Here is a 22,103-nt window from a genome sequence, read left to right as displayed (position 1 = left end):
CGTTCTACGCATAAACGTCTCATGTTCAAAAAAGTGCAACTGAGAAAAACGCGCTTGAAATTTTTCGACCGTTTTTTTTGTGTTTCTACGCATCACCCCACATGTCCCTGATCGCCCCAGTTAGCAGTTTTTGACTCTTATTTGTTATTCGCTTGCTTCACAAAAGGTAAACAAGACACAATGCTTTGTAAAACTAATGATTCCGCGAGGGAAAATACTTAGTGGGACAATTATGCGTAGAAGTACAACGATGAGACAAACAGACTTGGTGTTGTTTTTGATGAGTTTCCTAACAAAGTACTAGCTTTTAAGTGTTTTTCGATAAGTAAACGTCAAACTAAACCTAAAAATGACAAAAAGTCAGGATCGACCAAAAATGATATGGGACAATTATGTGTAGAACGGCAGTAAAGTCCTTTCAAATTCAGATGCTCTTGCTCTGTATTTGTTCCGAAGCATTTGCTTCCACAAATTCGCATTGCACTCCAAATTTCAATCATAATTAACAACACCACCAAGCCACTCTGAACAATGTTCACCATACCATACCCCATACAACACCATCAAAGGGACATCCCCAAAGAGTGTAAGGACATTCCTTCCCATTGAAAAACAGAAAAAAACATACACGAAGCAAGAATAACTGCTTCTCAGTTGCAGTGTGTATGTGCAAAACAGGCACGCTCCCCCGCAAGATAATCTCGCCAGCAGTCTCGAGACTTGAGCAAACAGGCACCCCCTTCGGGAGATTCCCATTCCATTCTCCCATTCCACCAGCAAGGCAACGACTCCTTCTCATCACGATCGTGCTCGTACATACACACACATATTTCTTACACTATTACTCTCTTTCTCCGGCTCCATGGTAAGACTTAAGCAGCAGTAGACGAGCGGTACCTACTCTATACACTCTGCTCCCTGTCTGTATGGGCAAATCCGACGGCTGGTGGCGTGTGGCCTGGCCCGTTACTGTATAGTACCACCACCACCTTCACCTTCTCCAGCCGCCAAATTCTTCTCGTCTTGTTGAAGATTTTTTTTGGGGCGCACTCCATTCCATTCATCACTCGCGCTGGCTCTGGCTCAGCTAGGTTTGAGTTTGGAGCAACAACGGGGCATCCTCCCCGGTGCGTTCCCCCTCCTTTCTTTCTTTCGCTGATAGAGTGAGTGCTCGCGCGAAAAAAAAACGTATAAAGTTGGAGTCGGAGCGATGAAGATGACGACCGACGCGGGGGTTGCTGGTGGTGTGTGCGTGGCGTGGCGCATTTTACCCCATCCGTTTTTCGTTTGATTTTGGCTGATTGGGAGCTATTGCTACTGCCTTTTGCTTTTACTGCTCTGCTGCTGATTACACACTTTACGCGCGCGCGTGTGTGTCTCGTGTTGGAAGAGGTGTCTCTTTTGGGAATGCGCGCGAATTTTTGACAGCGAGGTACGCGTGGCGCGAATTTGGTGGGAATCGATGGATTTCCTTAACACTGGAACGCATGTCCAACTTACACGGACGCCCAAGCCTCCCAAAAAAGGTGGAACGGTAACTTCAACTCGCTGGTTCTCGAGCATTACTCAACCAATCGGGACGATTCTTGTTTCCAGTGATTTGTAAGAATGTCCAGATGATCCTAAAAATTTGCAGAACTTGATTTGAACAAATCTGTAATTTCTGCGATCGAAAACAGCGTTCCACCTTTTTTAAAAAGACTGCCTCCGCGGAATTTTTGGCGAATTTTTTTTTACACGCGAAAAAAAAAAAGTTGGAACGATGTTTTTGTTCGCAAAAATTACAGATTTGACCAAATTATGTTCTGCAAAGTTCTAGAATCATCTAGACATCCTAACTAATCACTGGAAAGAAGAATCATCTTGATTGGTTGAGTAATGCCCGAGAACCATTGAGTTGAAGTTACCGTTCCAACTTTTTCGGAGCCTTGGGCGTTGGAATGTTAACCAAAATGTTCCAAAATATTGAGAGTTTAAGTCGTTAAAGGTTAGACGTGGCAGAATAGGGGTACATCGTGTTACTCTTGACACTTTACTGGTTTCATGTTCTATGCATTTTTAAGCTAAAATTTACGAAAAATTATTTTAAATTTTAAATTTAAAAATATTTTATGAAAGAAAAGCACCCCAGCACAAATTTGTGCAAAAAGCTGTGATTTTATTTTAGTTTTCTTTTTTTCAGACTTAAGGAGGTATTAGACAATGGCAAACAAACAAACAAACTCGCATTTTTTGTGTTTGACAGTTTTCCAAACTCGCAAGCTTGTTTGCTGCAAACTCGCAAAGCCAAATGTAAGCAGGTTGACGTTTCTGCAAACAAATGCAGGCAAACAAACAAAGTAGGCAAACTGCCAAACCGTCAAAAAATTTGTTTGTTTGCGAGTTTGTTTGTTTGTCATAGTCTAATATCCCTTTAGCAAATTGCAATTATTAAGCATAAAAAAAACATCATTTTGAAGTTTTGAAATCTTAAATGTGCTTTTGATCAGTAATGTAAGCTGTCAATTATGCAGATGACCAAAGCACCTTTTTGGTGTTTGACAGTTTGCCTGCTTCGCCATATTGTTTTCGGAAAAGTTTGTTGACAAGTTTGAGAGCAAACAAACTGTTTGTCCTAACTTTTACACTGTAAATTTTCAAATGCTTGTCTTTAGAATATTGTTTTTATTTTCTTGAAATATTTATGAATTGTTATGTTTTTGGTAAAAATATAGAACGGGCAGGTACAAGTATTTCTTATTACTACAAATGAAAGTGTAGGGTGTGATGAAAACTTATGTTACCGTCATCTGGGGCGAATCGGGACTACAGTCTGAATAGGGACAGCTGTGTTTAGAGCACTTAAAGGTTTTAAATTTGAAAATGGATGTACACATTTTGTTGGCCTGAGTCTGTTCTACCCGAAACCAACCAGAACAATAAAAATATTGTGCTCTTACATGGTTAAAACTGCTGTCCCAATTCGCCCCATGTGTCCCAATTCGCCCCAGTTGACGGTACGTAACGCAAAATTTTCATATAAGCACTCATAAAAATCAGCAAAAACACCTTGTGTTACGCGTTATACGGGGGGTAGGGGGATCCCTGATTTGTTACGATTTGTTACGAAGGGGGGGGGGGGGGGGTGGATAACAAATCTTGTGTTTCGTAATAAAAGAACGCTCCCTTAGTTAATTTATATTCGTTGATAGATGATTTAAGGAGGTATTAGACTATGACAAACAAATTCGCACTTTTCCGTGTTTGACAGTTTGCCAAACTCGTCAACAACTCAAACTATTCAGGTTGACATTTCGAGCCAAACATTTAATTAGAGCACAAAACCAAAACGTATACATTCCGGATTATTCCACTATTCCATTCATTAGTAGGGTAGGTACACTCCCTACATGCCCTCCAAGAATCAGATTGATAACAAACAATTTCCTATTGAAAAAATCAAAAACACAAAAGGGCACATAACCATGTTCACTGCAAACCAAACAAAAAAATGTTCAAATGTGCCCTTTTATTTTTCGTTAGGTTATCGTACTTGAGGAACTTCTTGTGTTATAAAGTGAACTTTTCATACATTCTTAACACTAAATCACTTCAAAAAAAAGTTTGGTTTACTTTTCACCAAGGATTTCTGCAGAGAAAAACTTAGTCAAAAAACAATATTTATTTGTTTTATCGTATCATCAGTAAAAATACCATCAGTCAAGCTTCTTTTTTAAATAGGAATTGAAACAAGTTGTCCACTTTTTGCAAGCGATCTTCTCGAATCGCGGTTTTTGGTTTTGTGCCCTAATGAAATGTTTGGCTCGATTTCTGCCAACAAATGCAGGTAAATTGAAAAACTGTAAAAAAAAGTTCGAGTTTATTTGTTTGTCGTAGTCTAATAGCTGCTTTACTGAAATTTAAATTAAAATGGATGTCAAAACAACTTAAAATTTCAGCAAAGGAATTAACAAATTGTTTAGCTGAAAGTTCAGTAATATTCTTCTGTCAGTTTGCCAAACCATTAGCTGTTTCAGATGCTGATATTAATTCATTTATTTCTGAAATCGAATTTAATTTTAATCAATGCATTAAAAAAAAATTTATCAGCTATTTTTCCGATCCTGGTTATCTTGTAACATGCTTGTTTTTCGTTTGGAAAAAAGGCTGGTTTGGAAAATCCTTTTTCGCAATTAAAAAAAAACCTTTGAATAAGTTTTTAAGTGAAGCTTTCATGTGTTGAACCAATTCACCGTTTGCCGACAAGATATTTAAAAAAAACAGTGGTGATGCATACATTTTGATTGTTGTTAGGCTGGCGCTCAAAGTAGAATGAAAAAATAAATAAATAAATAATTAAATCATATTTTTCTTATATGCCATTTGGTAATAATGACAGCTGTGCTACGGAATAAACGTTTGAATTCATTTTTCGCTTGTTCATCAATGTGCCTTCCAAGCCGAGATGCTATGGGTAGAGCTTACTTTAAAAATTTTACAGAACATAACTTCAATTATCTCAAAATGTTTATTTTGAAAAAAATTAGGGCATTTCATGATAATATCATTAATATATTTTTATATTCATTTCCTGCTACGTTTTCCATGACAAAATTTCTAATTTTTCTCTATTCTTTGTCTCCCCCCTCCCTCCACAGGAAGATTAGGATTTGCATAAACGTGTCGCATCATCCCTCGCGCGACACCATCCGGACAAGTACAGCGGCCGTCTTAATTTGTGTGTGAAGTTTCCGTCGCCGCGCGCAATCGATTGATTTTTAAGCAAATAACACAGAAACCAGCAGCAGCAACAACATCATAAAAAGGCGTAAGTAGTGGTGTGGTGATAGATTTCTCTTTTTGGCCCGCGCGCGCTGACAGAGCACCGTCAACCATTCCAGGGGGATCCGCGAGGAGGCCGCGGGAGCATTCTCTCTCTCCTGGAATTTGTTGCGCCGCGCGTGAGAGAGTGGAGAGAGGGTTGGTGGTGTTTGGTTGGGGTTGTGTTTTGACGTTTCGTTCCACGGGATGATGTTGTGGTGTCCCCTCCCCCCCTTAGGTTTACCAAAGCCCGATTGGAATTGACCCCCCTTCCGGTGGGGGGTTCCCATCGAAAATGCATGCTGACAGTGCATATATTTCACTCTCATTACGCGAAAGAGAGAAGAGCCAAAAAGAGAAGAATGTAGTGTGACAGCAAGTGAGAGTTGTTGATCGTAGCACGCACGGCACGGCCTACCAAGATCAGCGCAACGTTCACACGCAGACACGTAGATAGGTAGCGGCGCGGAAGCTGCTGCTGTTGTGTGGGAAAGGAAACTGAATCAAGCCACAAGAAGAGTAATGTATCAACAAGACATCGCCGCGCGCTCGATCGCGCGTTAATTGCTCTCCGGAGTCGCGGTGGGAACGGCGCAAGTGAACGTAGTTTACGTAGAGTGAAAGCACCTCTCGGGGGGATGACGCAGATCACCACTACCTACACGAACTCCCTAGTGTTGCTTAGCCGTACTACACAGATAAGAGGATGTAACGCGAACGCTGGTGATTGTAAGCAGTAAGAAAAAATCTCCTGTGGTTCTACTTGAAGAATCGACGACGATGTACGCTCGGCCATGGAGGGCCCTAATAGAGAAGACAGCACAGCTTAAGTGATAAAGCGATGACGACAACAAGCTCAGAAAGAGAGAAGCAACCAACAATCTGCATAAAGAAGATCACGGGGAATGAAAAAAGGAAAGGAGAGCAACTACTCTACAACAACACGACGATACATGTACGAGGAGCTTGTTTGTGTATTGTATATCAACCAAGAAAGACGACGTCGAAGAGCAAAAGAAACACAAAAAAAAATCAACAACACCTCGACTAGCTGCTGGTGCGCTGGTGTGGGAAGGAGGCAACTCTCGATGCAGCAGCACCACCACCACCACCACATGAATACAGCTCAGTCGTCGTCACGTCACGTTTAATTGTGATTTGTTTATTTGCACTTGCCTTGCACAAAGTTGCGGTGCGCTTGTGTTGGTGTGCTGGACAAACGATGGCGCGCGCGGTGCAGAAACGTCAACCCCGAGCGAGGACGACGACGAAGATGATGCATATTTTGTGTGGTGGATTTTATTGATTAAATCTTGTGATAAGCGCCCCATCAGCGCCAAACTGGGCTGTTTGTGTTACACATGTAACGGCGCGCGGATGTGTGTGACCTCGAAGCGAAGTTATGTTCTTATGAGTTGTTAAAGTTTGTCTCTTTGCAGATCTTCAAACTAGTGAACGAGACTGAAAGTGGACTGACAATCGATAGATTGGAAACTCGGAGCTTGGAACTGCAAAACTCTACAATCATACGATTCGCGGGAGTTCTACAAGAAGCTCACTCATCGGGTTACAAGTAAACAAATCTACTAATGGAAAAGAATACCAAAAACTAGACCCCAGAAACAAAGATGTAAATCATTTAAGGGAGCTGAGTGCGAGCTGATCGCAATTTGACGGAGCTATTGGAAACTCGGTACTTGGAACTGCAAAATTCTTCACTACCTAACGATTCGCCGGAGTTCTGCATTACTCAATGCAAATAAATCTAGTGGGAAAATTTACCAAAAACTTGACCCCAGAAACGAAGATGTAAAGCATTTAAGAAAGCTGAGTTGTCTGTGAGCGCGAGCTGATCGCAATTTGAAGGGAGTAATGACGAGTTCGTCGGTGTCGTTGACGTTTTTTCTAAACTGTGATGTGGTGAACGGAGACGGACCAGCTGATAGTCAAGATCTGGGACACAGAACGGCTACTGGAACAGTGAAAAAGCGGGAAGTGAAGAAAGTTGGATTGAGGTTGAATTTGAAGAAGATGACCACATCACTTAGGGAGACGAGTAACTCCAGTTTGTGTATCTTGGATCGCCGGTGACGTCGGACAACAACTGCAGCAGGCGCATCATCACCGTCATGCCCATAGACATTACATGACTTTAAAGTCTGGTCACCTTTCCCGGCGTGCCTAGAGGCGATAGATCTCTTGTAACAGAACCACGAAGAACTTGAAGTTTTCGAACCGGAAGGTGCTACGGCGTAGTCGCATAAATCAACAACAGCACCCTGTACTCAAAAAGACGAGGCCCATTCCGTCTGGCTGATCCACTGAAGTTGTTCAATTCGATTTAATACCGGTAGAAAGGAGCCGTATGGAATCTCAACGTACTTGCTGGTTGGACCAAGTGGGGAAGTTCAAGGATGTACGAACTCGTATAGTTAAAGAATAGCAGTCCACTATTCGTCACCACAACTCATCGAAGTTTCAAGGCAATCGATATGAATCATGGCCCAAACTTGCCCAGAAATCAAACAATTGACAAACCTATCAAGCATCTCCCTCGCACACACATGTGCTGGACACGGTTTGCTCGTTGGCCGCTGCACAAATTATGTAACCACCACACACAATCGTTGTCGTCGCGCCCGCACTCACCACTTGCTGTCCTCTCATTCTCCCAGTACCCGCGCGCGCTCGTCCAAAGAAAAACAAAACTGTCTCCTCGCGCAAAACACTATCAATCCCAGCGTGGTAGTGTCGGTAGTGTACGCCTATAGATATGTGGCGGCCCTTCCTGACGATCGTCGTCGTCATCACTGCCGTTTGGCTGTGTGTTGTCGACGTCGTGTTTTGCGCGTTTCTTCCTCTACCTTTTTTGTTTTTGTTTGTTGTTTACTACGTAGTAGCAGCAGCACAATTTGGGCGTCCTTCATTAGATCATCTCGAGGATCGTTTCCAGCTGTTCTAATGGGCGTTTCTTCTCCTTCTTCCGCAGGTTGTCATATAATATTTAACTACTTATCCTAACGTAATAACCAATATTTAAAGCATTACTCATTAAACAAAGTTAAAAAATAATCGTGCATCAAGTGCAAGTGCTGCAACTAGGAATCAAGAAGCGTTAGCGTAGCGTTAGTTGCTGTAGATTAATCACACTCACATCCCCATAAAACAAAAGCGATTCGACGCCCCCCTGTTTCTGCGTGCCCCCCGGACCCCATAAAACGCCTTCGTCGTGGCCAGATACGTTGGAAACGCGGAGCGTTAGATCCGCCAACGCCGCAGCAGCAGCAAGCTATGTCGCAAAAGGGCCAGAAACGCTCGACGTCGAATCGTGCATCCGATGGCAATGAAGGACCACCGCCGACCAAGAAGCGCAAGGGCCGCCCGACGGTTTCGTCCGTCGAGGACGACAACTCGCTCACGTCCAACACGGGCGGCCCGACGACGCCGACCAAGAACTGGCAGCCGCGGGCCGTCATCGACATCAAGATGTCCAGCATCTACAACCGTACTGCACCGGAAGCACCGGCTGAACTGTTTAGGTAGGTTGACTCACTAGTGTGTACGTACGCTCCGTACTGAATGCCATGCGCCCCCTTACAGGAAGGATCTTATCAGTGCCATGAAGCTGCCCGACTCGGAACCGCTGGCCGCCGATGAGTACTGGGTCATCAACGACCAGTGGAAGCAGGAGTGGGAGCGGGGCGTGCAGGTGCCGGTCAATCCGGACTCGCTGCCCGAACCGTCCGTCAACTCGCTGCAGCAGAACCACTACAAGAAGCGGCAGGACTTTAAGCTGTGAGTATTGTAATATTCTGGGTTCGTAAACGCTCAAACTAACGCTTAACTTTTCTCGCAGTCCCAAGAACAAGTACATCCGGATAACGAAGGATGAGTCGTTCTCGCACGACCAGCACTACCTGTCGAACACGCCCGCCATCTCGGAGCAGGTCTGCTACTACGATCTGGACCAGTGCGACGAGGCGTGGCTGAAGGTGTTCAACGGCGAGCGCAACCTGTCCGGGCTGGTGCCGGTGACCGATGAGCAGTTCGAGCGGGTCGTTGAAGAACTTGAGGTGAGTCACGCTAGTCTTTTCATGGCAAGAATCGTTAACTAACGTTTACTCAACAGGTACGATGTTGGGACAAAATCCAAGCGATCATGAAGAGCGAGGAGGGTCTCGGCATCGAGTACGACGAGAACGTGATCTGCGACGTGTGCCGCTCGCCGGACTCGGAGGAGGCGAACGAGATGGTGTTCTGTGATAACTGCAATATCTGCGTGCACCAGGCGTGCTACGGCATTACGAACATCCCGTCCGGTAAGGGTGATGCTTGAGCGTTAGTCGCACGCTAGAGAGGAAGCTAATCCGGATTGTTCTCTTCCCGCAGGTCAATGGATGTGTCGGACGTGTTCGATGGGCCAGAAGCCGGACTGCGTGCTGTGTCCGAACAAGGGCGGCGCGATGAAGTCGACGCGGTCCGGGCAAAAGTGGGCGCACGTGTCCTGTGCGCTGTGGATCCCGGAGGTGAGCATCGGGTCGGTCGACCGGATGGAGCCGATCACGAAGATCTCCAGCATTCCGGCCAGCCGGTGGGCGTTGATTTGTGTGCTGTGCCGGGAGCGGGTCGGGGCGTGCATTCAGTGTTCGGTCAAGACGTGCAAGACGGCGTACCACGTGACGTGTGCGTTCCAGCACGGGCTGGAGATGCGGGCCATCATCGAGGACGAGAACGCCGAGGACGGGGTTAAGCTGAGGTCGTACTGCCAGAAGCACGGCACGAACAAAAGCAAACGTGATAACAAGAATTCCAACAACAACGCCGGTTCGGGCACCGAAGAGGAGGGCGCGACGACGACCAGTGCGGCCGGCACGGGAGCCGGAACTGGTGGCGGCGAGATGAAGCGTAAGAAGCGCAAGGACATGACGTCGGAGGAGCGCAACCAGGCGCGCGCCCTGCGGATGGCGGAAATCGAGGCCGAGTTCGACAAGCATGTTAGTGTTAAAGATATTAGTTGTCATTTGTTAGACGTTGACCAGGACGCGATTCCGTACATCTACAACTACTGGGTGCTGAAGCGCAAATCCTTCCACAATCGTCCGCTGCTCCCGCCCAAGTCCGACGACGTAGACCTGGCCGCCCAGAACCAGGAGCAGGCGGACGACCTGGAGAAGATGAAGATGTTCGTCCACCTGCGGCAAGACCTGGAGCGGGTCCGCAATCTGTGCTACATGGTGAGTCGACGCGAAAAGCTGTCCCGGTCGTTCTTCCGCATGCGGGAGCAAACGTTCCACAAGCAGATCGCCGCCCTCGGCCGGAAACCGCTGGACGAAGGTACGATCGACGTGATCATGCAAGCGAACCACGGTCCTACGATATATGATAGACTATATTCAAGTGATTCCGTTAGTAATAGGGCAGTGCTGAGTTTAGAGGATATGTTAGAGCGTATTATCGGTGTAAATAGTAGCAGCAGTTCTGGCAACAGCAGTAAGATAAATAACCGTAAGCAGCAGCAAAAGGACAAACCGGCGGACATCAACGGATTGAACAAAAGTCAACAACCCACAACAACAACAGCAAAAGCGACGACGGCCAACGCGAAGAACACCCCCGATAGTAACAACCCCTACAAACGGACCTACATCAACGGTGCTGCCCGGCGCAGCCTGAGTGACATCTCCAGCGAAAGCGACACTCACTCGCGGCGGAACATGAGCACGAGTGCGAGTTCCGCCGACGAAGAACCCATCAAGAAAGCCTCACCCGCAGCAGCAGCTGCTGCGGCACCGGCAAGTAGTGCGACGGCCAAGAAGAAGACACGCCAAACGAAGGCCGCCGATCGGAAGCGAAGGAAAGTCAGCTCTTCGGCGGAGAAGAACCGAAATCACTCGATGGAAAGCTCCAGCGAGGATGAAGCCAACGAGCGACTCAAAGGACCCGCGGCGACGACGACAACGACGGCGGCGTCAACGGCCCCGAACGATTCTCTCAAAAAGAGTGGCAGTCAATCGGCGCGAAATGCATCCCTTCGACAGATGGAGCGGGAACTCGCCGACGATCGGATGCATTTGTCCGACTCGAACGATAGCGACGAAATTGTGCCGATTGTTTCGCGGGGTAGCGGCAGTGGCCACGGTTCATCCGGAACTGCCCCCAACACGACGTACTCCAACAAGAAGATGATGCACATCTACTCGGACTCGGACAGCACCGACAAGGACAAGACTGACAACACGCACAGCGACTCGCAGCAGCATCCGTCGTTCCGTACTAAAGCGGCCATGAAGGAGTTCAACCTGGCCGAGGCGAATCTGCTCAAGCAAAAGTCCGTGTCACCGGCGAAATCGACGTCGACGAAGGTCGCAGAACCAACACCCGCACCCAAACAAGACGCCAAGAAGGTAGCGCCAACGCCTTTGGAACCGGCCACGACGACGGCAGCTAACAGTAGTAGCAGTAGCGGGTACGCTTCGTCCAACAAGACCAACAAAGAAACGACTTCTGCGACTTCCACCACCACCTCCGGACGGAAGAAACAGGACAAACAGAGCGCCAACAAGAGCGAGTTCATGGCGGATTTCCTGGTGGTACCGCAGCGCGAAGCGGCCAAGAAGGCGTCCGTGAACATGCTAAAGACCAATGCTGCAGCAGCAGTTCCACCAGTGCAAACTCCGGCCGTGCCCACGGCCACTGCTGCACCCTCAACCAGCCGGAAGGACAAGGACAGCAGCAGTAGCAGTTCCAGCAGTAGTAGTTCAAGCTCCAGCAGTAGCTCCACAAGCAGTACGGGAAGCAGTAGCAGTGGAATCAGCACTGGAAGTGGTACGAAAGATGCGGAACCGAAGACGACGACGACACCTACGGAAGTTGCCATCCCGAAGACTGCGCCAGCTGCGTCTACCAAGCGGGGCAGTAAACAAGCGAACAAACAATCTCAACCGGAAGCGACCAAACCAACGGCGGCGTCTGCAACGCCAATCGTGGAAAAAGAAAACTCCAAACTGCGCGAAAAGGTACCCCCGACAAAGGAGAAGGACAAGGTGGTGGTGGCAACGACAATTGAAGTCGAAAAGGAGAAGCCAATCGCTTCGGAAAAGCCAACTTCGAAGGAACTTGCCATGCTGGACATTCTGGCGTACGTTCCCCAAAGGCAAGCGGCCAAGAAGGCCGCCGAACACATCAAGAGTGGCATGAGCAAACCTGCGGAAGCACCGGCAGCGACTCCAGCGACGACACCGGCACCAACTCCCGAGGAACGACCAACGAAGGCATCGGCCAAGGCGACCGCCCCGGTCCCAACCGCCGCAAGTCGTAAAGAGGAAAAGAAACCGGCCTCCACCTCGTCCAGCAGTTCCAGCTCGGAAACCAGCTCGTCGTCGTCGGGTTCAAGCTCGAGCAGCTCGGGTTCGGATAGCGATGAAGAGGAGGAAGAAACGTCGACGCCACCCTCCAGCAAGAAGCCACAACCGCCGGCCAAAGGTGGCGCGAAAGGTGCGGCGGCCTCCGTTGCAAGTGGCAAAGCCGGAGCGGCGACGGCAAATCGGAAATCAGACAGTCGGCAGATGCCCTTTCTTGACAAGAGTAAATCTTCCGAGTCTGGTTCCAGTTCTTCCTCGTCTGATAGTGATTCCGACTCCAGCAGCAGTCAGAGTGATGACTCGACGCGACTACAAGCGAAAGGCCGAAGAAAATCCTCCGTATCCTCCTCCAAACGAGAAGCTAGTCCTAAGAAGCAAATCAGTCGAAAGGAAGCGGCCAGCAGCGAACCTGCCCCCGCCACCAACAAAAGATCTGCAGCTGTCGGCAAAGCTGCTCTGTCCACTGGAAGCTCACGTGCAGCTGATAAAGCTGCAGCTGCCGCTAAAAGAGAGCAATCTCCACAACCTGATGCAGCCAGCAAAACCAGCAGCAGCACCAGCAAGAACCAGCCTGCAACGGGCAAGACTCCATCCGTACCAGCCGTCGAATCTGTCACGCCAAGTGCGGGAAGCACTGCGTCTACCAAGTCATCCTCCGCCACCGTCAAGGACAAAGTGTCTAACGATCGGTCCCGAGCTGCTGACTTGCTCCGACAGGGAGATAATACTAAGAATGCCGCTGGCACTGGTAAAGTGATCCCCGGCCGGCGCAACTCCTGTCTCGTCACCCCGAACGAAATAAAGGCTCCGCCACCGGCGGCGTCCGAATCTGCCACCAGCATCAGCAAACCCGCGTCGATTCGCAACCGACGCAAGTCCGTCTTCGTGGACCTGGACCGGGAAAAGAAGGAGCGCGAACGATTGGCAGCCGAGGCGGAAAAGACCATCCGCGAAGCGAAAGAGCAGAAGAAGAAGGCTGCAGCGGAGAAAGCGGCCGCCCTGGCAGCGGAAAAGGCCGCGGCAGAGAAGGCTGCTGCGGAGAAGGCCGCCGCGGAAAAGGCTGCAGCGGAACTGGCAGCTGCTGCGGCTGCGGAAGCTGCCTCAGCGGTGAGTGCATCGCCGATCCGAGAGCAAAAGCGGGACCGCAGTGGAAGTCGAGGCCGGCCGGCCTCGGTGGCGCGCAAGGACAAGGAAGAGGTAATACTCATCGACGATTCTTCATCGAGAAGCAGCAGTGGCGGCGGCGGCAAGAAGGATGAAGAGATGGCAGCGCCGGCCACGCCGGCAAGGAAGGAGGACACGAGAAAGCGCGAGTCCAGCAGGCCGCCGAGTGTACTGGCGGAGCCGGTTGACGAGAAACCCCGGACACCCCAGGTCAAGGAAGATAGCACCGAACAATACTCAAAGAGTCCGAATACTAGTGACAAATTTAGTGATAAGACAGTACCGGAGGACGTCAAGCTGACCGAGGAGGAGAAAGAGCGTAGCGCAAGTATTAAGGCAGTGGTAGAGGAACCCAAAGTTGAGATTAAGCCTCCGGCCATTATTGCCGCAACGGCAGCACTGGAAGAGGCAATGGACCGCAAGACACCGATTGTAGAACTGGCGGAGGTTAAGACGAGCAAGGACAAGCCAAAGGATCAGCTGTTGTCGGATAGCAAGAAGGACATCGAGATTATCTCGCTTGTGGACGACTCCAGATCGAACGATGGTCGCGACGTGGTCATCGTGGAGGATGGCTCAAACGACAAGGTTGAGAAACCTGTGGAACCATCGCCAGCCAAGGTGGAGGAGAGCAAGAAGGATCTGCTCCCGGAGCTTACTCCGGAAGATCTTCCAGCGCTGGAGACTCCTGCCGAAGCAACAAGCGTTATCGCGGACGGCAAGAAACAGTTTGAGCTCGAATCTCTTGCGATGGCCGCTGTGCCACCACCTGCAATACCTCCGGTTACGTCCTCGTACCAAGAACCACAACCACCAACATCAACTCCAAGTATGGACAACATTCCAGCTACTACCAATAGTATCAGCAGCATAATAAACAGCTTCACTAGCGGTAATAGTAACAACAATAGTACCAACAATTCGGTGTCCAAGGACGGCGGATTGAACGCAACCAGTGGGGGCAGTCTGTGTCAGTCGATATTCGACCTGTTGTCGCTGCCCACGGAGAACGAATCCGGTGCGGACGATACGTTCGGGCTGAACCAACCGCTCAACTTCCCCTTCATGGAGGACTGCAAGGAGGACACGCAACGGGAAACGTTGAACCTGGTTGAAAAGCTGAGGCAAAAGTACAAGAAAGGCTCCAGCGGCCAGGACAACAAGCCAGACGGCGATCCGAAGGACTCTCGACAAGACATTATCTCGCTCGACGACGATGGCAAGTTGTTCGATCCGACCAGCCATCAGGACATACCCGCCATTGCACAAGCGCTCGAAAAGAGTAAACCTACGATGGGCAGTAACGATCTGGAGTACTTTAACAAGTACAACGCCAACGACGAGAGCTCGTTGCATCACAACAAAAAGAATCTGAAGGATGATCACCTGGACCATCTCACCAGCAGACCATCCGACGAGCGGTGGGTTCCACCGTCGATGCAAATGCCACCCCAACCAGATCACAACCAACAGCAGCATCAACCGCCACGACAACAACCCGCAAACATCAACGATACTCGAGGAATTCTGCACCAGCAACCTCCAAGCTGTATGGAGGCAGCAAACCTTCTCAACAACCAATCCAACAACCAGAAACAACAACAACCACCGCAGCAGCAACAACAACAGCACATGGGTCCGCAAGTGCCCGGTCTGTTCGATAGCATGAACCACCATCACCATCCGCAACCCCACTCGCACCTGGACGACATCAACCAGCTGCAGGGGTTGGACTTTATGCAGACCATCAAGAGCGTCGCAAATCAAAATGAAGCTACCTCACTTCTGTTCGAAAATCTGCAACAACAGCAGCAGCAGCAAAACCAGCGTCGCTGGAACGATATGGTGCCGAACCAGAAGAAACACGAATGCTCCGTGATGCAGGAGAAGGAGAACATGCTGCTGAAGCAACAACAGCAGCAACAACACGATCTGAACGCCAACAACCATCGCAACAAGCTGAACGATCTCAACAACTTTATGGACATCCAGAATCAGTTGCCGCAAGCGCAACCTCAACCCCAGCAACAGCAGCAGCAGCAACAACAACCACTCGAACAGTACAACTTCAACGACAACTCCCAGTATCCGGGCGCAGTAGCACTATTCCCACCGGCGAACGTGCAAGTTCCCTTCCCATCACCCGGAGCGGCCATGTTTCCGCCCAACTTTGCACCCAACTTCCAGTCGGCTGGCAAACAACAACAACAAACGCACCATCCAATGTTGCCCACGGCGGCAGCCGGTGGCCAGCCTCAACCTCAGCCAGGCCAGCCCCAACAACAGCAACAACGTGGCGGAAAGCAGGACGATCTAACCAACAGCATGGGTGGATTCATGTCCGAGGCGATCGTGTCTCCACCAACGCCCCAGCAAAAGCAACCGATGACGCCCCAACAAATGGCCGCATCTCCACTGGCAGCGATGGTGTCCCCGAACAATCAACAACAACAGCAACCAACGCCAGAGCACAACTTCATGATGAACCACTCGCCGGCCATGCAGCAAATGCAGCAACGAACACCCCAACAGGACGGTTCCAACATCCTGCAATCGCTGGACCAGAACAGTGCTTCCAAAAAGTCTCCTACCAAATCGTCACGATCATCGTCGCGTCTACAGAACCAAGTCGGACACGACGTTGTCTCACCGACGGTCGCCGCCTTGAGTCAGATGAAGTCGCCCAACATCAGCCCCGGCAAGAGTCCCAAGACGTACGATCCCAAACAACAGCAACAACAGCAGCAGCAGCAGCAACAACAACAACAGCAACCTCAACCTCCCCAACCCCCGCTTTTGGCCAAACCGCTCAAACCGGAAGGTGGTGCCAAACGAGGACCGCGTGGTCCTCGGACCAACAGTCAAAGCCAACGTGGTGGAGCGGCGGCCAAGGGCAAAAACGGTCGACAACAGCGTGGAGGTCGGCAGCAAATCAGCTTCATTCCTCAGTTACCGCACAACGACTACAACGACTTTATGGGCGGTACGATCCATAACAAGCTGATCGGAACGGTGTACGATCCGGACTTTGACGACGACCTGGCGTGCAATAGCATGGAGAAGTTGCGCGATATGCGAGATCGGCGTCGGTCAATCGACTGCCGCGTGATGCCCGATTCGTACCGAGCGTCCCGCGAACCGTCCAAATCGCCCAAGTTTCCCAGTTTGGGTCTGTACGCGCAAAACAGTGCCCTTGGAGGTTCCGGCGGCAAACAGAGCAGGTCTTCGTTCACGCCTACGAGTCTGAGTTCGGCAATCGTTACGGAACAGTCTACCGTGTCCGCTAGCTTGCAGGAGATGGTACAGACGGTACTGCCCGGTCCGGTCGATATGCGGACGTACAACAGTGGGTTCGATTCGTCGGCAGCCAACTCGGACGCGTACAACAACCATCTGTTGGGTGCGTTTGCCAGTGGAACGGCTGATCAAACTTTGGCCGACATTGACGAAGATATGGAGAACGAGCTGCAGTCGGCGTTGAAGGCTAGCAACAGCAAGGTGGACGCCACTCCGCCAGCTGCTGCCGCAGCAGCGTCCGTCTCGTTGACCGTTTCGACGGATTCTTCAAGCATGACCACGACGTCCACGTTGATATCGGCGGCGGCTGCAACGTTGGCATCTGGTCCGACTGCTGAACCCGTTGAGCTACCCCAAGAGGACCAAACCAACGACTCGGACAGTATCATTACGACCAAGGTGTCCCTGTCGGACTCGCGGAACATCATGAAGCTGAAGATCAAGGGACCACTGGCTCAGCTCGACAACAGTTCGTCATCGTCGACGGCCACCATCATGCAGCAGTCGGTTGTGATGGAAACGAACCTTGCACCGATCATGTCGACACCGATGGCCGCTGCCATGAATGCTGGCGGTGGTGCCGGAGGCTCGTCCAATCTGCGCCGTATGCGAAAGAAGGAACTGCTGCGGCAGTACTGGACCCAGGACATGAACCATGACGATCAAACCGGACTGCAGGTCGGCGTAGATCAGAACCCTGCTCTATCGATGAACACCCAAACCAGTCGAACGGTTGGCATTCCAAAGGCCGTTGATTCGTTACTGTCGATGCCCACCAAGGAAGACTACAACGACTACGGCGGTGTAGACTTCAAGAAGCGACGAAAACTGTCGTCGAACATGTCACGCGAGTTACGCGGGCTGGTTCCCACGGAACACGAGATCATGGAGCGACGGCGGAGTGTCGGCTCGACGGGCAGCAACGGATCTACGAGTAACCTGGCGGCGGACGTTTCACCCGTTGCGAAACGAAGATCGCGCAATAACCGAACGACGGCCACGGTGGTGACGGCGGTTCACCAACCGCAAGCCGCACCCAAGCTGCGCATCAAGATCGGTTCGGACGTGGTGGAGGCCAGCGGGTACAGCGATCGTATCCGGCCACCGAAGAAACGCCTAGCGACGATGGCACCTCCCACGCTGGAAGACATGCGCCGCGATGCGTTGATGTTTGCCGAGCAGATGAACTTTGACGACGACGAAGGTGATGGCAGCGGTGGACGCAAAGGTAAGAAGCACAAAAACAAGGACAAGGATCGCGACCGCGAGCACAAAAAGCGCAAAAAGGAGAAGAAGCATAAAAAGGATAAGGGTGAAAAGCTGGACAAGGTCGAGATCATCAACAAGTCGAACCAGTCGGATGCGCCGCGGATAGTGATCCGGTTGGGTCCGAAGAAACCCACGTCGGACGAAACGATGAGTGTTCCGCTACCCGATCCGCTCGCAAGTGGTCAAAACTCACCGGAAACGGATCCGCTGGCGCTGGATCTGGCTGAGCTGCACGCTTCTGCCAACGAGAGTAGCAATTGTAGCAGTGCCGCTGGTGGCAGCAGCAGTTCGGCCCAGAAACCGTTGATCACCCCGATCCGACTGAAGCTCGCTCGCAGCTCATCCGGAGGTGGATACGTCATGACGTCCAAGGGCAAGCGGGAACAGCAACTGCAGCAGATTTGCGACGAAACCAAGACGCTCAACATCGTGCTGCCCAAGCTGGACATTCCACTGGACACGGAGACGATCGATCTGAGTGCGGGTGAGAAATCATCCAGCGGGTTGGGTCCACTTCTCTTTCCATCCGCAGCAGCCGGGGTAGAATCGCTCCACAATGACGGCGGCAGCGGCGGTGCAACCTTTTCCACCTTGACGCCGACGCCGCCACCTACGATGTCTTTCAACAGTCTCGCTGCTTCTTCGGCCAGCAGTGGGACCACCAGTTTGTTCAGTCCGTTTGGCGGTGGGACGACGACCATGTCGGAGCAGTCCCAGCAGCAGTCCTCGCAACAGCAACAGCAACAACAGCCGGAACTGGCTGGGAAGGACTGTGAGGTCAGATGACGGTTTATGTAAATAATGCTAGTACGTGTAAATGTAAATTTTTGTTGTTGTGCAAAACGGTCAGCCAGTCAGAACACACGCACGCACATCCAAGCAAGCGCACGTGGCGTGTGGTGTACAATTTTTGTATAATTGTTTAGTTTTGCTTCCTGTTGGTACTATTTTTGTTTGTTTTATTTTAAGAAGAACGTGAAAATTGGGGGAGTGTCGTCTTTGAAAGAGACGCGTCTCCGCTAGATATTGATATTGTGAAGAGGAAATATTTTCCCGCCACTTTAAACAAAAAGAAAGAGATAAAAAAAATCCGTATTTGCTGTAACTTTGTGTCCTCTCTTTTTTGTCCGGTGTTTCCTACGCGGTACGCAAAGTTTATTCTGTTTTAGAAGTTTATTAGTTTTAGGAATAAACATTTGTTCAAATTACAACACAACTTACCCGTAAGAAAGTATAAGAAAAATATATTACAGCTAAGCTAAACAAAAACACCCACAAACACACACACAAGTAAACAAAAATCACTCACCACTTGTAAATAGTAACAAAAAAAAAAAGCCGAAAACGGGGGAAAAAGGGAAGTTTTAAGTGTAATCGTAGTAGTCGGAAACGAAGCAAATATTTAACAAAAACAATGAAAAAAACAAACATAAAACTTGGGGAAAAGAAGTCTAGACAAAAGGAAAAAGGTACTAATGAACGAAAGCAGCTTAGGTAAAATATATATTTTTTTTTTTTGCGGAATATGACAGCAAATTGGAAATGTTGTGGAAAATTTATATAAATTGAAATAAAAAATGGAAGCCAAAAATTTCGTTATTTGGCAATTTCTTTAGTAATTATTAATAAGCAGTTTATTTTTTTATTTAAAATTTATTAAAGATTTTTTGGACTAATCATTAAAAGTCCATATCTTATCATTCATATATATCGAAAAGTGTTGATCTGTTGACGAATTCGTATTGGCCCAGTTACATGGTTTTGCTTGAATTTCATGGATCGACAACGCTGGCTTTGATCGTTTACATAAACGCAAACGTCAACAGAGCCTTTTTTTTTGCAAGCAGTTACATAATAAAATTTGTCGATTTCTCCAGCAAACTTCAAATCAGTACAAATTTGCTGCCGGGTATTTTTCCGGATCTCTTCCGAGAATGATCCGGCAGCAATTTTCCAAGGCATATAAAGAAGATGGGGTAGCGGGTTTTCAAGCTGCCAAAAAACAAGACAGCATGAAAAGTAAATTTTCTGTGAAGATTTTCAGAAAAGTGAATTTCACTGGATTCTGACAAAGAACTTTGTCTTAAAGCTCTATCTGCGGTGTCGATCTAAAATTTTTGAAGATGTCGCGAGTTACCGTCGCATGCAACTGGCGTGGCGTTTTAGGTACTTGAATCTTACGTCATAAGCAGAGATGATGTCAACAGTTTTTCTGATGTTGTAGGATGTCCTATTCTTTGAAAATTGTTGAATTCACGGGCCCAATCTTTCCGAAATTACAGAATTACAGAATTTATGTTATTTCTTAAACTAACGCAACATTTAAAAAGGGCACTTAAGTAGTTTGAATTTTACCAATATATCTAATTTCATTCACTGGCGGTACCAGGAGGGGCTGGGGGGAACGTCCCCCCTTCCATTATGACAGAGCCTGGTACGCTACTTTCATAACAAAGGATTGTCACATTTTCACATTTATTAAATCCGCTTTTATGATAGCACAAAAACCCACATTTTCTTATCTAATCAATATTTTGTCATTTTTGTATGGTTTGAAGTTTTTGAAATACTTTGTTTGGGTTAGTTTGGAGGAATTTAAAATTTTACTTTATCTCCGAGAAAACAGAAGAACAATCTTGTTTATCCTGTTAAAAATCTGGTTTGAACCAGAATAAAATTGAAAACAAAACAGAAAATACCGCACTTAGATAAAACAAAACAAAAGAGTTAGCAGTTTAGCGTACGGATTCGGCAAAATTAAAAATGCGTTGAAAACTAATCGATCTCGAATGTGAAACGAACTGGATGTGATGAGATGAGATGAAAGAGTGTGTGAGTTATTGTGGTGTGATGAAAACAATGATGAGATTGTACGGAGAACTTCCTTTCCCCTCCATAAAAAAAATGTAAATGTATAAAACAAAAACAAAACGGTAGTTACAACAAAATGCGCGGCGCAATTTCTGAGGAATGTGCGTTCCACACTCGCAAAAAAGAGGAAAAAAAAAACAAACAAAAATTGTAATAATTGCTCCACTAAAGATCTAGTTATAACGCTGCTGATATTTTTAAGGCGCAAAACTTTGTTTTTATAAACCGATCAGGGGGCGGCAACAGTTCATTCACCCGTTGCGTGTTTGTACAGTAGCAAATAAATGACCATCAAGGAACGCGTTTCATTGAAAAGAAGAAGCAGATAAAACACTCAAATACATACATACACAAAACACACACATTAGCTAAAATGACTTATTACGGAATGAGAAGTAGTCTTGTGAATCAAAAGAAGAAAAAAATACACAAAACAAATGAAGAGACAGCCGAGCTAGCAAAAAGAAAAGGATAAAAGTAAATACCTTTAGTTACAATTAGTATTAATTTGTCGGCGTCGTAATGGCTACGATTACTATATTTTGTCCGATAAGCTATTTAATTTATTTATGAAAATCCCCTCCTTGCGTAGCATTAGATAACATAAAAGTGAAATGAAATGAAAAAAAAACAAACAAACAAAAGTTAAAACTTAGCAAACAGACAAAAAACTACACAAAGTAAAAGAAAAATACACTTTTTTAAGGACAACAAACAAGTTGACTATTTTAGAGAGGAAAACGACTAAAAAATCGTAACTATAAATGTATTATACCTTTAATTAACAGGACAAAGTTGAATCATAATCTAACACACACAAGCAAGTGAAGAAAAGTAGAAAATTTAAAATAAGATTGGAGAAAATTACTAACATTAAGAATGACAGAACGGCAACAAATAACAGAAACATAAAAAATGGTAATTTGTGAATATAAGTGAAAATTTCTCTCTTAGTTTCTTAGAACAAGTAAATGTCAGATATCATGTAACAAAGCATTATTATTAAAAGAAACCCAGAATAATTCTGCAGAAGGTGAATCCATTAAAAACAAAAAACGCAATATATTTTTATTATTATTTTATATTTAATTTCATTTAAATCTCTGTAAATTATGGAAAATTTACAACAAAATCAATATAAATAAATTATTCTTAAAAATACATAATTAAAAAATAATAATCAACCCTCGTGTAAGCCCCTCACTTGTTCCGCCCACCAGATATCACAACCCCCTTCACCTTAAAAAATGTCAACGAACCAATTGTCCACCTCGCTCGCGAATAGATATGTTATCAATCGTCGCAAACTACTCTGTATTGATAACACCGCTCGTGCGCTAC

At 47.6% G+C, this 22,103-nt stretch overlaps 1 protein-coding gene across 2 annotated transcripts in view; it reads left to right on the top strand.

Moving 5' to 3' along the window:
- LOC120428828 (PHD finger protein rhinoceros) overlaps positions 1 to 19,160 on the top strand; it is a 30,992-nt gene extending 11,832 nt beyond the window's left edge. For both annotated transcript variants that reach the window (XM_039593937.2, XM_039593938.2), the window contains exons 2-7: positions 4,638 to 4,807; positions 7,790 to 8,339; positions 8,401 to 8,595; positions 8,657 to 8,873; positions 8,930 to 9,119; positions 9,190 to 19,160. In XM_039593937.2, coding sequence (XP_039449871.1) covers positions 8,092 to 8,339; positions 8,401 to 8,595; positions 8,657 to 8,873; positions 8,930 to 9,119; positions 9,190 to 18,677 — 10,338 coding nt within the window. In that variant the 5' untranslated portion in view covers positions 4,638 to 4,807; positions 7,790 to 8,091 and the 3' untranslated portion in view covers positions 18,678 to 19,160. The remainder of the gene's footprint in view (positions 1 to 4,637; positions 4,808 to 7,789; positions 8,340 to 8,400; positions 8,596 to 8,656; positions 8,874 to 8,929; positions 9,120 to 9,189) is intronic.
- Positions 19,161 to 22,103: the final 2,943 nt, after the last annotated feature.

Source organism: Culex pipiens, chromosome 3 (genome assembly GCF_016801865.2).
Source record: "Culex pipiens pallens isolate TS chromosome 3, TS_CPP_V2, whole genome shotgun sequence".
In the NCBI taxonomy this organism is placed as follows: Eukaryota; Metazoa; Arthropoda; class Insecta; order Diptera; family Culicidae; genus Culex; species Culex pipiens.
This window is presented reverse-complemented; position numbering and strand designations above follow the sequence as displayed.